The following is a 16199-nucleotide window of genomic DNA, read 5'->3' on the forward strand; positions in this document are numbered from 1 at the left end:
TAACCCACAGAGCCCCACTGAGAACCCCTATAAACAGAATTCTTGAACAATGATATCACACAAAGGACTTTAAAAAAGAGAGATAATACTATATGGCGGTTTTACTTTGTCAGAGAAAACTGTCTTTTTGCAGAGCCCTGTTCTAGGATTCAGGAGACTTGAATTCTAGATCTTCTCTTTCCTTATGTTTAAACAGCGAACAGTATCTCACACATAGGATAAAGTGGCCACTTGCTCTTATTGGGAAAACGAAATGATTTTTGGAATTTTTCAGAAGAAATGTGAATACAAAATACTACATCATGTTTTTAACTAGTCGTTTTCTTTATTAGCCAACTGAGGCTCTTCTTTCCCAAATATATTTCTTTATAATTTGCAAACAAAAACCTTGTCAAGGTTCCCACTTGAAGAAGCACAGCTGCCAAAATACAAGCGACTGGTACTCAAGTCAATATGACTTCATACAGAACATAGGTAAGATGCAATGTCGAACTCAAAACGGTGGGAAGACTAGAAGTCAGTTCAGCTAAGAGTCTACGTGGAATGTCAAAGTCAACAAGAAGCAGTTCTAAAAGTTCAAAGACGCAACTGTACTCAAGAAAATGTTCATTCGATATTTACCTTAGTGATAATCCTGTAGGTAATGAAAGTTTCAATTGTAGTAACATGGCTTTCGGGTTCATCAACTGTAATGAAAAGATCTTTCAAATCTGGCTCATCTTCGAACTTGACTTGGTTTATCATTGATAAAGGGGATGTGGGCATCATGGGGCTGAAGGAATTCATGTCCATCAATGAGGCATCCTAGGGACAAAGCATTCAAAAATTACCATCTATGGAAAAAAAGTTAAAATCCTCTTTTTCTTAGATACCACAAATATTAATCAAATATGTCAAGAACAAAAAGGATAACTGGGTTCCTAGTTAAAAAAGGTATGTTGAACATGTATTTTTATCTCTGCTTCCTCTTGAAATCCAACTTTAAAAATGACAGTAAAGAAACAAGACAAGATAAAAAGGCATTAAAAGTCATAAACCATCAAGGGAAAAAGAGACTCAGCCAATAAAAGTAACTATATTTTGGACACTGGAAATCTGATGGTTGAAGGTATCTGAAAAGAAGTACGGTGAAAGCTAAACTAAACCTAGGAGAGAGTGGAGAGGGAGGAAAAGAAGGCACATGTATGACAGAACCAGAGACTCAAGGATTAGGGGCAACAGAAGCCTGTGGACATAGAAGACTGGTACAGATAACCTGGAGGATTAGTGGAAAGCTAATAAAATAAAGAGTTAGTACTTCAGATTCCCGCACCGATCCCATGCAATCAGGTGAATTTTCTTTCCCCATTTTGCAGAAAACTAGAAATTTACTTTCTGGAGTGTCTGTGAACACAAGGGCAACAGACAGGACGGAGGGAGAGAGAGGGACTATGAAAACATAGCTATAGAGGAAAAGAACTACACACTAGATTAAAAAATATATCTATCCAGCGGTAAGGAACCTGACTAGTATACATGAGGATGTTGGTTTGATCCCTGGCCCTGCCTCAGTGGGTTAAGGACCTGGCATTGCCATGAGCTGCAGTGTACATCATAGACACAGCTTGGATCTGGCGTTGCTGTGGCGTCACCAGCAGCTGGAGCTCCGATTCGACCCCTAGCCAGGGAACTTCCATATGCCCCAGGTGTGGTCCTAAAATGACCCAAAAAACCCCACCATAATCCAGCCCTTTCTCTTCATTTGGTCCCAAGAATGTGCAAAACCCCACAAACTGGTTGGATGTTTCCTCTCTTAGCTGATCATTCCAAAAACAACTGATAGTAGATGCCCCTTAAGGAACCAGCCAAGAGTCTGTACAATCACCCTCCAGGGAAGCCCCTCCCATGTGCGCTGAATGTCTACGCAGCTCTTCATACCTGGTGTAGGAACCACCCAACATCTCACTATGTGGAAAGCCTGACGGGAAAGAGTCACAGACGAAGAGAATATGGGAAGCAGATGAAACCGAGAACATCATGCTTTAAAAATAGATGAAATCATCTGCGGTAAGAATGACATCAAACTCAGGAATGAAAACAGGTGTTAAAAAAAAAAAAATTCAGAGAACATCCGAAAAACCAGTTTAAAAAAAAAAAAATTCAGAGAACATCCGAAAAACCAGTTTAAAAAGGCTCCTGAAAACTGAAATATGGCAGTAGGAATAAAAATCAACAGAAAGTTCTCAAAGATAGAACTCAAGAATTAAGTTGACCCCAAAGAACATGAAGATGGAAAGAGAGAAAAGTATTTTTAAAAATTAAAGGATATGGGCGGGCAGTGCCCAAATGACAAGAATTTCAGAAAATGAGGAAGAGAAAATGTCCTCTGATCCAAAGGGTTTCCAGGGTGACAGGACCTATCAGGTCTCCTCAAAATGAATGGGGCAGTGGTGGGGCGGCCTGCTCTCCTACAAGCAACCGTCACCATGACACTTCTTGAGAGTAGGGATTTTTCATTTCATAAAAGCTTCCAGAGAGAATATAAACAGGAACACCTCAGGAAGCAGAATGGCTTTAGATTTCTCAATGGTAACACCAGGGACTCAAAAATAGCTTCCACATTTTTAGAGGAAAATATTTCCTACCTAGCATTCTATATAGCCAGACAAACTGCCACTCAAGCATACAGGTAGAAGAAAGCCATTTCTGAAATGAAAGATTTTTTTAAAAAAGTCATTCCCATGAACCCATTCTTTGGAAGCTTCTTCACGTTTCTAAGATAAGGGCATACAGCCAAAGAAGAAATAGGATTCAAAAGCAGGAGATTTAATAGCAAAGAGAACGAAAGGAAATTCCTTGGGTGATAGTGAATGTTCTAGGTTGAAAGCTTTGCAGCAGACTTAGCGGGCAACGTGAAAGTGCTGGTCCAACTTAGACTGGACCAAAAAGAGTCTCCAGGAAGGCAGAGAGGTGAAGAGGGAAAGAATAAAGGAAGCTAGAGAGGCAGGAAAGAGAAAGAAAGAAGGAAGGTAGGAGAGAAGGAGGGAGGAAGGCAGGCAGACCAGAATACCTGATACAGGTAAGCCTAACACAAGTTAGCAGGTGATGTTAGATTTCCTAGATGAATTATGATTGGTTCGAAAAAGCCAAGAGGGAGGGGAAACAAGAGAGGGAGAAAGGAAGGGATTTAAAAAAAAAAGAAATGAATGATGAACTCTCAAGAAAACCAAAAGTACAAGCATGAAAACGTAATCATAGTTCTCCAAATGGCTTGATTCTGAATAAAAATAAATTGTTCTAAATCCTGACTATAACTAAAAATGGTGACATTAAGATGATGTACATGTTTTGAGGAGGAGGCACTGCCTTTATTTTTTTTTTGCCCTTTTGATTTTTTTCCTTTTTTAAAGTTTTATGCAAGTATCGTTGATGTACAGTGCTATGATAATCTCTGTTGTACAACAAAGGGATTCAGTTACACACATCCTTTCTGTGATCATCTATATGGGAAAAGAATGGGAAAAAGAATCGATGAGGCACTGCCTTTAAAACAGCTTCAAAAATGATGGAAAGAGGAAGATGAGGAACTGATCCAGCCTGATGGAGACCAAAGACACACAACAGCCAAATGCAACATAGGATCTTGGACTGGATTCTGTACCAAAGGAGAAGAGTATTTTTTTTTTTTTCCTCTCTCTCTCTCTAAAGCACATTATTGGGACAAGTGGAAAATGTTGAAAGGATCTGTGGATTAGAATATCCTATTACATCAATGTTAATTTCCTGATTTGGATATTAACACTGATCATGTAGAAGCGTGTCTTTGTTTTCAAAAACTACACACAGACCTATTTATGAGCAGCAAGACGCGTCTCCAATTTACCCAGCTTACGTACAGTGCTGCAAAATGGTAACAACTGGAAATCGAGGTTCTTTGTGGTATGTAACTCTTAAGTTTGAAAGTGACTTCAAAATAAAAAGCATATTTATAGCTTTCAAGAGTCAAGGCATTCCACAAGGCTTAATACAAAAATGAAACAAAGTAAAAGCAAAAAAGCAGCATCTCCTGCTCCAGTATTGCTATTACCAGTTGATGTTCCTCGGAAGCAAATTCAGAACTCTATTAGGTATTTTTGTTCCTTGTTACATTCCTCATGTCAAAACAACAAATATATTTTGAAGACTATTTATTTAGTCAATTAATTATATGAGTCCTATGTAGACTCAGGGGCCTATTTTACTCAATGGGTTATAATCCATTAATATCATAATTTATATAGATGTTCTAAGGGTTCAAAACTTGCCTAGGAGGAGCCCCTTAAAGCTGGCAACTGAGTATGGAGTTTCCTGGTGGTCTAATGGTTAAGGCTCAGTGCCTTCGCCACTGCAGTCTAGCTTCAATTCCTGGTCTGGGAACTGAGCTCCCACGTCAAGCTGCTGCACGACACTGGGGCGGCGGGGGGAGCGGGGGAGTCTGACATCTGTGTGATTTTGACATGTCTTCGTTATTCCTTGAGCACTTTATTTTCTGGCATGTCAAGATGTTTCAGATGTACCTTATCTGTTCCCTGCTCCAGTCATGGAATCAGACATTTCTCCAAGGCGCTTTGGTTCCTTTTAGAGCAAATTGGTATTTAGAAAACAGGATATAAATGCTAGAAAATATGTATGTTAATCATGATTTAGCCCAAATAAGAAAAGACCAACTACAGCCGGGTCGATCAGACACACAAAGACATGGACACGGTACATGTCTCACAACAGAAGTTTAGTGAAATAAATTTTGGTCTATCTAGAATATAAAGTAACTTGGGAAGAGGTTGATAGTATGTGGCTAAGAAAAAAATAGCAGCTTATATGATTTGTACTCAACCAGGTTCTACTGCATGTATGTATGTTTCTGTGTATGTATGACAGAGGGAGGCCAGAGGGTAGGAAAGAAAAAGAGCTCACTCACAATGTGTGCGGGCTCATGAACTTAGAAGCTATACGGAGGAATTAACAGAAGTTATGCCAGGTGTTGGCACTGGTGTTGCATTTAATACTTCCAAATATTCTAAAATATTGAGTTTCTTTATTTCCAAATATTCTAAAATAAATTTAGAGTTTCCATATTTCCATATATGCTAAAATAAACATGTATTATTCTGAATTTTTTCAATTGTTTAGAGTCAACACTGTATATCGGATGCGTCCAGAAACAGTAAGAACCTTTGTGATACAGGTAAAGGAGTTGTCTAGGGCCCTTTTGGCAGAAAAACTTGGATTACATTTGATTATTTGATTCTTTTTTCTTAACGGATCAAAATTGCACAGTTAAATAGGCAATTTAAAGGAATATGCGGAATCACATGGCAGTGGGATTGTCAAAATAAATTATGGGATGCTAACACAATGGAATACTAAGCAGTCATTAAAAACGGAATTTAGACGTTCCAAATAAATGTGCAACCTTAATGTACAAAAATCTCTCTCAATAACCATTTTGTACAAAGAGCAGTTTTTTAAGCTGACAAATTTTAATTTGATGGGCAATCATGCTTCAAATTTCACTGACGGTGCACACAACCGTGGGCTTTGGCATTCTTTGTAGTCACCCTCTTAACTCACCACAACCCTCTTCTTTTACCTACTACATAATTTAGCATTCTATTTCTTCTGCTTAAAATGCATCCTTTTGTAGAGCAGGAAAGATCCGCATGAACGTTACAAAGGCTCACAATTCCAATGAGTGCAGTGTGGTGTCATAAAAATATGCTTCAACCTCCAGCAAAGGAAGGAAATTACAGGCTGAAATTTAGCAACATCCAAGATTTCAGTAGAAGGATTTAAATGACTATGAATCACTCAAAAACATTCTTAAAACCTCCATAAAACTGACTATCCAAAGCGTTTTATACTTGCTTCAAGAAAAGGGAAAGAAAATACACTGACAGTACTTAAAAGGTTTACATTTGGACATGAATAAGTGAAGAACATGTGTTTGAGAAGATCCAAAGACGTAATTAACCAAAAAGAACTCCATGTAATCCTCTCAGTTGATGCTTTTCAGGAGAAATGGATCGTTAAAATTTCTTCTTTCCAAACAAAGGTCTCACCTCCACAAGAACACATGCCTCTTTCACCTGCTATCTCTCTCTCCCTTTTTCTCCCCCTGCCCTCAACTTCATTTATGCACTTGTTCATTCTTAGCATTTGGATGTATGTCTGTTATGTTATGATATGTCACTCAATGAAGATACATCTCTTTTTTTTTTTCCTTCAAGAGATTAAAGCAGAAGGGAAATTACCTGCATGGTGAATCCCCATTTCTGAAATAACACCAAATACCTTCCCTATAGCCAGCAGAGTGAACACATTCACATAAAGACATGCACAAAAAATCTTGAGTTTCAGGCTGAGATTTGAATATGTATAACACAGAAGTGAGCCAAATTGTTTCAGGAAGTTATTGTCTTTTATCCTTACTCCAACCCAGCAATACTCACCATCAGAGAAACCACTTAATTGATTTCACTGAAATAAATGGACATTAGCATTATGATGGCATAATAATGGAATTCAATTGACAAAGCCACTAACACATTAAGTAAGGGTGGGTCTTCCTTGTTGATACTTTTGGTTTATTATAAGCCTTTGTGGTGGGTTGAACTGTGTCCTCTCAAAATTCACTGTGTTGAAATCCTAACCCCAGTACCTCAGACGGAGACCTTATTGGGTGACAGGGTCTTTCTAGAGGTAATCAAGATAAAATGAGGTCACTGGGGTGGGTCCTGATGCCATAGGACTGATATCTTGACCAAAAGGGGAAATCTGGACCCAGACATGTATAGAAGGAAGACGTGTTTTGAGATGCAGGGCAAAGACAGCCGTCTCCAAGCCAAGTGGAGAAGCCAGGAACACATGCTACCTCCCTCCCCTGTGGAGGAACCACCAACCCTTCTGACACTTTGATTCCAGACTTCTAGCTTCCAGAACCATGAGACAATACATTTCTGGTTGCGGCAAACACCTCGTCTGTGGTGCTTTGCTATGGCAGCCCTAGCAAAGAAGAGCATTTCTCTACCGAGAGTTGTACGTGGTAAATATTTACGGGAGGAAACAAGGGTGGAAAGGAAGGAAGGAATTACAATGAAAATGTATTAATCTTTGCTCCATTCCATTATTATTTTTTTTTAAAGGTTAACAGTCAACTTCAGTAATTTCTGAGAAATGTTTTTGCTTCCCTCCGTTAATGCTATGAAATGGTTTGTTCCAACGTTCTACGCCTGAAATACACACACAGCTGAAACTTAAACAATGGGTTGCCAATACACGAGTACTCAGGAGATACATCCCCCCCAAAACCACCAGCAACAGGTGAAATGTGAGGTATGACCTAAGAGCTGTCCTTCCTCAATACCCCTCACGAAGCTGCTACTTAGGAACATCTCATAAATATAACATGAATCGCTCTGATAAAACAAAATCACATCCACCATCTGTGCACAAACAGCTATTTTCTTTTTACAAGTAGAGGGGGAAAAAAAAAAATCAATGTGAGAAGTGTGATAAATCAGAACACTGGCATGAAAAGGCCATGCAAATAAAATTGCTGATGTACCAGAAACACGCACACCAAGAGACATCTGGTGAAAACGCAACTTAAAGTGGAAGGAGTTTGAGAAACCGTGTGGTTATGAGGGACACTCATCTTGATGGGCCTAAATTTAGACTCGGCAGCTGTGTTTTGGTTTACAACTCCTTCCAATCTGCCTGCTTATAACAATAATAAAAAATGAGAAAGGCCTTCTGTGGAACACTGCTGAAAATGTGATTGGGGGAAAAGCCAGCTTGTGTCGTGTTCTATAAAGGGGCATACAACACTCTAATCATGTTTGACATAATTTCCAGTGCTATGTAGTATATATACCCTTGTATGCATATATCATAATTTATTTATCCCTTTTCCTGTTTCTATTTTCTAACAGCGTTGTGTTGCCTTGAATGTACTTGGACTTGTTCAGGTTTTGTGCACTCTCAAGCTATATACCGATGATAGAAATTTTTCACATAACTGTATTTGACATAATTTCCCCCTCTAGTTAAAAAAAAAAAAAAAAAAGGTGGTCTTTTAAAAGAAAAAAGTCTCTGAAATCAGGCAGAACTAAACTTCGTTCAAGGTTAGATATATACTAGCGATGCTAACCAGGTCAACTCACTTTACTTTTCAGAGATTTAGTCCTCTCACTTGGAAGCTCAGCGAACTCATACTCCATCTGAATCCCAGAGAATTAAGAGGAGGATAAAAGAGGAATAAATGTTCGGTACATACTGTCTGCCTTTTAAAGGCTTTATATGTAAGTTGTCTTATGTAAACCTGACACTGACCCTGAAGAGTTTGGTCTATTTCTTGCCTATTTTTAAACCAGGTAGCAATATTATTGAGGAGGTGCTCTTTTGTTCCTTGTTTTCAAGTGAGGAAATAGGTTCTATCAGTTGTTCCAACTGCTATTGTTTGAAGGAACCAGCACTTGACCGCCTAACCGCCACAAAGTCAAAGGTACTAGGAGCTGTCGCGGCATTCACTTTTTCAGTTTCCCATGAAATTAAACAGTAATCTGAAGCAAGAACAAATCAATTTCTGTGCTTAAAATACAGTCACGCAGTGGACAAAACTTGCAGAAGTACCAAAACATTCAAGGCAGCACTGTTGGAAACAGAGGAATGGAAAAATAAATTGTGGTGTATGCAATCGAGGTTATATATACGACACAGCAATGAAAATCTACTACAGCCTCAGGTACGGCCATTGATACATATCAGAAACTAAGTATTAGGAAAAAAAAAATTAGAGAAGAAGTCACACATGACACTACCACATTTTAAAGGTCCTAAAACATACAAGGCCCATATTCATATAAATCCTTAAAACCTATTGCTTCAAGATATCTATCTATATGTATATAGATACAGATATATAGATTTAAATCATCCTCTACTTACAATGGCGTTACATCCCAATAAACTCATCATAAACTGAAAACACTGTAAATCAAAGATGTATTTAATATACCTAGTCTACCAAACTTCACAGCTTATTGGACTAGCTGATCTTAAACTTGCTCAGAACACTGATAGTAGCCTACAATTGGGCAACATCATCTAATACGAAACCAATTTTATAATACAGTGTTCAATATCTCCTGAGATCTATTGGCTACTGTACTGAAACAGAATGGTTATCAGGGAACAGAACAGCTGTAAGTGTGTCAGCTGTTTACCTCGTGATCACACGTCTGCCTGGGAGCTGAGGCTCGCTGCCGCTGTCCAGCACCAGGAAAGCTTCAGCAGGTAGCATATCCGCTGCCCAAGAACAGATCAAAATTCCAAAGTCCAAGTATGGTTTCTACTGACTGTGTATCAATTTTGTACCATCATAAAGTCTAAATGGCTTAAGTCAAACTCTGATTCCAGAACCATCTTGATAAACTTTTGATGAAAACCAAATAGATGTTGAAAACAAACTTATTTTCTTTTAAGCATGAGAGAGAGAGGATCCTGGGGAGGGCTGCACAGGGAATACAGCCATGCCTCATTTTACCATGCTTTGTTTAACTATATTTCCCAGATATTGCGTTTATCACAAATTGAAGGTTTGTAGCAAATTGCATCAAACAAGTCTACCAATGCTATGTTTTTTCCAGCAGCATTCACTCACTTCATATCTCTGTGTCACATTTTGGTAATTCTTGAAATACCTCAATTTTTTCATTATTTTTTTTATTTGTCATGGTGCTGTTACACTGTAATTATCCTGGGATGCCACAAACTGCACCCATACAAGATGCTGAACTTGACAAATGTGTGTTCTGGCTGCTCCCGTCTCTCTCCCTCTCCTTGGCCTTGCTCTTCCCTGAGATACAACGATACTAAAATCAGGCCAAGTAATAATCCTACCATGGCCACTCGGTGTTCAAGTGAAAAGGAAGAGTCTCGTGACTCTCACTTTAAGTCAAGGGCTAGAAAGGACTGAGCTTAGGGAGGAAGGCAGCTTAAAAGTGAAGATGGGCTACAAGTTGGGCCTCTCGTGTCAGCCAAGTTGCAAATGCAAAGGAAAATTTCTTGAAGGAAGTTACACGTTCTACAGTGAACACAGGAATGATAGGGAAGCAAGATGATCAAACCAACCAAGACTCTCCAAAAAGCCTAATTCAGACCAAGGCCCTACTCTCTTCAATTCTATGAAGGCTGAAAGCGGTGAGGAAGCTGCTGAAGAAAAATCTTAAGCTAGCAGAGAGGCTGGTTCATGAGCTTTAAGGAAAGAAGCCACCTCTAGAAAAATACAAGGTGAAGCAGCAAGTGCTGGTGTATAGAAGCTGAAGCAAGCTTTGCAGAAGATCTAGCTCCAATAATTAAGGAAGGTGGTTACACTAAAAAAGCTTTTTGGTGCACACTTTATTTGGTACACAGACTTATTTTTGGAAGAAGGTGCCATCTAAGACTTGCATGGCCAGACTGAAGTCAATGCCTGGCTTCTAAACTCTTCTTAGGGGCTAATGCAGCTGGTGACTTAAAGTCGAGGTCAATGGTCACTTACCATTCCAAAAATCCTAGGGCCCTTAACTATTATAGTAAATCAATTCCACCAGCACTCTATAAATAGCACAAAGCCTGGATGGCAGCACATCTGCTTACAATATGATTTACTGAATATTGTAAGCCCACTGTTGACACCTACTGCTCAGGAAAAAAAAAAAAAAAGATTAACAGTGCAACTGGTCACTCAAGAGCTCTGGTGGAGACGAACAATGAGATTAATGTTGTTTTCATGCTTGCTAACATAACATCCATTGCGGCCCATGGATCAAGGAGTAATTCTGGCTTTCAAGGCTTATTGAAGAGAGACATTTCATATGACTATAGCTGCCATAGAGAGTGACTCCTCTGACAGATCTGGGCAAAGGAAATTGAAAACCTCTGGAAAGGCTTCACCATTCTAGATGCCATCAAGAACCAAAACATTCACGATTCATGGGAAGAGGTGAAAATATCAACATTCACAGGAAATTGGAAGAAGTTGATTCCAACCCTCATAGATGACTTTGAGGGGTTCAAGACTTCAGTGGAGGAAGTAACTGCAGATGTGGTCAAAACAGCAAGAAAATTAGACCTCTAAGTGGAAGCTGAAGATGTGACTGAATTGTTGAAAGCTCATGATAAACTTGAACAGATGAGGAATTGCTTTTTTTTTTTTTTTTTTTTTTTTTTGCTTTTTAGGGCAGCATTTGTGGCACATGACGGTTCCCAGGCTAGAGGTCAAACTGGAGCTGCAGCTGCCAGCCTACACCACAACTCCAGCTCTGAGCCACATCTGCAACCTACACCATAGCTCACAGAAACATGGAATCCTTAACTCACTAAGCAAGGCCAGGGATTGAACCTGCAACTTCATGGTTCCTAGTCGGATTCATTTCTGCTGCACCACGACAGGAACTTCAGGAGTTGCTTCTTATGAATAAGCAAAGAAGTGGTTTCTTAAAATGGAATCTACTCCTTCATGGAAATGCTGTGACGACTTGAAATGATGACAAAGAACTTAGAATATTCTATAAATTGATCCACTTAGTTGATGAACCATTGGCAAGGCTTGAAAAGACTGACTCCAATTTGGAAAAAAGTTCTACTATAGATAAAATGCTATCAAAAAGCATTGCATGCTACAGAGAAATCTTTCATGAAAGGAAGAGTCAAACAATACAGGAAACCTCATTATCACCTTAAAGAAATCGCCACAGACACCCCAACATTCAGCAACCACCATGCTGAGCAGTCAGCAGCTACCAACAGTGAGATAAGACCCTCCAGTGGCAAAAAGATTATGACTTACTGAAAGCTCAGATGATAGGTTAGGTTAGGAATAACGTATTTTTTTAATTAAGGTATGAACATCGTGTTTGTAGATGTAATGCTATCACACACATCACAGATGTAATGCTACATTGCATAAACTATAGCAGAAACATAACTTTTATACGCACTGAAAAACAACAAAAATATGTGCCTTACTTTATCATAATATTTGCTTTACTGTGATGGTCTGGAACCAAACATGCAATATCTCCAAGGTATACGGGTACCAAAATCTGGGGAGTTCTCTTGGGACGCAGTGGGTTAAGGATCCAGTGTTATCACCGCAGAAGCTCAGGTTGCTGCTATGGCGCAGGTTCAAGCCCTGGTCTGGGAACTTCCACATGCCACTGGCGTGGCCAAAAAAACAAAACAAAGCAAACAAAAAACCCCACCAAAATTTGGGGTTTTACTTAAGATGAGTGGCAAGTACATGGATGCAGATATTATTCTATTACTAAGAATCTACAGTTTCCAAAGGACCAGATAATACATTTGAGCCTTACAGACCATATGGTTTCCGTCGCGATTACTCACCTGGTCACTGTTCTATGAAAGTAACCAGAGACAATAAATGAATGAATATATTTATAAATGAATGAGTAGGGCTGTATGCCAATAAAACTTTATTTACAAAACAAAGCAGACCAGATTTGGCCCACAGGCTGTTTGCCCCTGCTATATTTTGCAGATATTATTTAGATGGTTACATAACATGTAGAGATGAGTGTAATATAAATACACGCATATAGGAGTTCCCGGCGTGGCGCAGTGGTTAACGAATCTGACTAGGAACCATGAGGTTGCAGGTTCAATCCCTGGCCTTGCTCAGTGGGTTAACGATCCGGCGTTGCCATGAGCTGTGGTGTAGGTTGCAGACACGGCTCAGATCCCGTGTTGCTGTGGCTCTGGCGTAGGCTGGCAGCTACAGCTCCAATTGGACCCCTAGTCTGGGAACCTCCATATGCCGCGGGAATGGCCCTAGAAAAGGCAAAGACAAAAAAATAAAAATAAATAAATACATGCATATATATATATATATATATATATCCTTTTGTAGCCATAAAAATATTCTCAATAAAATCATTTTAAACATTTTTAAAAGGCATGTTCAAGTAGGATAGAATATATTCTTTATTATTGAAAACTGTCTATTAATGATCTTTTCACAGTTTTCTCATGAACCTTGGAAATAAAAATAAAGTCCTCTTACTCACTGGGAGATGGGCAGAAGGCAAGGAAGTTTCAGATTTGTAGCATCTGCATTTCTTTTAGGGGCTTTTTTTTCCCCCCAAATTGGACACACATACATACACACCCACAAATTAATATTCTTAATCAGCTCGGTAAAGATTACTGCATGCATAAGCCAGGACAGGCAAAAAACAAGTCAAATGTCAAGACTGACAGACAGGCAAGGATCCCTCCCCTAAGCATGTCCTGCAACCCTTGGGTGCAGTTATGTGTGCTTCACAGACATGTCATTAGTGCACACACAAGACATTTAAAGCCAGGAAGGCTAAACCCACAAATGACGGGGGTCTCTTAAACTTGCCTTAACATAAGTGTGGGGTATCGGATGCACGTATGAAACACTACCAATCTACTAGTACAGATGCAGAGATGACGGACTGGAAACAGAGCAAACCAGAAAAAAATCGTCACCCTGATCAGAACTCCTCAAGAAGCTGAACATATGTCCCCTGGGCAGATAGCACTGCAGACCCAACCCAGGGATATAGCAAAAATGGTTCCCGAGGAGCACAACCTGCTGGCTGCACACCTAGCAGGCACGGCGGAAGTGGATCCTGGCTCGGCAAATGAAACCAATCCTGGTTTCCCTAAACCAAAGTGCTGTCTTTAGAAGCACTCTCCACAGAAAGGGCTGAGTTGCCTTGATATCCAGCCACCCCAACAAATCTAAGTGCATTTTTTTTTGGGGGGGTCTCTTTTTTGCTATTTCTTTGGGCCGCTCTCTTGGCATATGGAGGTTCCCAGGCTAGGGGTTGAATCGGAGCTGTAGCCACCGGCCTACGCCAGAGCCACAGCAACGCGGGATCTGAGCCGAGTCTGCAACCTACACCACAGCTCATGGCAACGCCGGATCGTTAACCCACTGAGCAAGGGCAGGAACCGAACCGGCAACCTCATGATTCCTAGTCGGATTCACTAACCACTACGCCGCGACGGGTACTCCTCTAAGTGCATTTCTGAAGAGACTTAACAGATGCTATAAAATATGACAACTAGTAGACAGTTCAAACAGCTGTACCAAGAATATTCTTACCCCCTAGTATTTCTAAAAAGCCTGGCAGATATGGTGTGTAATGACACACTCAAGGGAGGATCTATGCATATAACACAGCATTTGAGAGAGAACACCAGCTTGCTGGTAACAATCTCAACAGTCATCAAAAAAATATATGCTTTAACTATTCTAAGTTAGAAGTACCCCAGCTCCTTGATTTTATATCCACCGTGCCTCCGTTGGCTCCACAGAACTTTTTCCCATGGCTTCCATACTTTTAACCTAAGTCACCCCACCTAGACTATGGATATCTAACCACAATATCCTCCCTTATATAAGTACGCGCTCTTTAAATTTAGGAACAAATAAATTTTTGTGATCCTCTGAAGAGCCTCTCTACAAATGCAAAACGGCTGTTTATACAAGCTATAAACATCGATCTTATTTAGGATAACAGCAAATGATGAGCGGGCCAGGGACTGCATCTTAGAAACACCGACTTGCATTACTTCAGGAAACCCTCTCAACGACCTGAAAGAAAATCGCAATTATCATCACTTGCATTTTACAGATAAATAGGCTAATAACAACTCTCCCCAAATCACTGATTCCTTAATTGGAAGCACCGAGACTCAGCTGCCACTACCATCACCACCGCCCCTACGCGTATGCAAGGGGCACCTTGTACAGCAGCACTGCTTCATTTAACAAATGGTCATTGAATGTCAGCTGGGTGTCAAGCACTGGGCTGCGATGGGACATTGGCCAAGACCGGCTTGCATGGTACCTTCTCTCATGAAGCTTGTCAGAAGCCCAGATGTGAGTAAGCACTGGTAAACAAGGAAATCAATTTCAGAGAAAGTGGCATGAATGGCTGGGCTAAGTGGTTAAGGCAGAAAACAAGAGGAACGCTTTTGAGAGAGAGCAGCCAGGGACGGTATCTAAGGAGGTGATGTGAGAAGGAGCCAGCCAAGAAAAACACCGAGGGAAGGGGACTCCAGGCAGGGGAACCTTAATGCCTAAGGCAGGAAAGGTCTTAGGATGTTGGGGACCAGAAAGGAGGCAAATGGGTAGCACCCCGGCTCTGATGAAGGTATAACCAACAAAACTCATTTTGACGTTTCCTGCGGCAGAATTTTTAGTGTTTGCATTTTCATCTTCGAGAGCTTTAAAAAAGGGAAGGGAGAACTCCATGATAATTGAATAGTGTACCTAAAAATCCAAAGACAGACATGTGCTGCACAGCTAGAAGTTTCCAAGAATCTGTAGGATCTTACTCAGACCACGCATGAGCATTAACCAATTGGAGGTCATTAATCATGACAAATGCCTTTCCATTTATTTCTTATGCTTGGGTAACTTATCTAATGGAAAATTTTCTTTCTTGTATTTAACATTGTATAAGGGGGAAAAAAATCACTTTTCCTTATTCTGAAAAGTTCAACATGCCATTTGCTTATGATTTTGCTACAAAACCACTGCAGGAGATGGTATGAGTGTCTCTAATGACTGCTGTCTCTATATGAAAGGAATGTATCACCTGGTCAACTGACAGGTAACTCTCACTGCCTCCTTACCGGGGGAAAAAGAGTTCCCCACCCCCGGGAATTTGACCAGGGACTTGCTTTGGACAGTGTCACGCGTCTGGGCAGAAGATGTGGAAACCACTGCCTGTTTCCATCAGCGCTAACATGTTTTGCCCTCGGCCACAGGAATGGCATGTCCCAATAAGCAAAATGCAAACATAAAAATCCACTTTCAGAACCAAACAAAATACATCTTATTAAGTTCAAATCTGAGGCCTTTTAGCATCATTTTCGCAAAATACTTGTAATAATTTTCCCCACTGCCAGTGACCAATTAAATTCGATTTTGTTATCTGCACAAAAGAACTACATAGATTTCTTCTGCTAGGTTCTCATGGATTTTATTTTTTGGCTATACAACACCCAGCCCCCTTTCCAAACATAACACTGGGTATAGTTTCTGCTAGTGCCTGTCCCTTTCTGCCTCTGCATTTCCAGCCTTCAGACTATTCTGTGGGCTACCATTTCATTTCTGTGAGGCACCATTTCATTTCTTT

General features: G+C 40.1%; 1 protein-coding gene across 26 annotated transcripts in view; it reads right to left on the reverse strand.

Annotated features, from left to right (window-relative positions):
* SNX7 (sorting nexin 7) overlaps positions 1–16199 on the reverse strand; it is a 306908-nt gene that overhangs the window by 277199 nt on the left and 13510 nt on the right. For 25 of the 26 annotated variants that reach the window (XR_014844668.1, XR_014844667.1, XR_014844669.1 and 22 more), the window contains exon 2: positions 622–804. Coding sequence is in view for 22 of the 26 variants with exons in the window: in XM_085023877.1 (XP_084880003.1) it covers positions 622–804 (183 nt within the window). In the remaining 4 variants the exon portion in view is untranslated. Of the gene's footprint in view, positions 1–594; positions 805–16199 lie in introns of all 26 variants that reach the window. The other variant, XM_085023886.1, reaches the window with a different exon arrangement.

The sequence above is a fragment of the Sus scrofa genome, chromosome 4 (genome assembly GCF_054392235.1).
Source record: "Sus scrofa isolate SSC_HxYL_T2T_F1_AM1 chromosome 4, Sscrofa_HxYL_maternal_Yorkshire_Landrace_v2.0, whole genome shotgun sequence".
In the NCBI taxonomy this organism is placed as follows: domain Eukaryota; kingdom Metazoa; phylum Chordata; class Mammalia; order Artiodactyla; family Suidae; genus Sus; species Sus scrofa.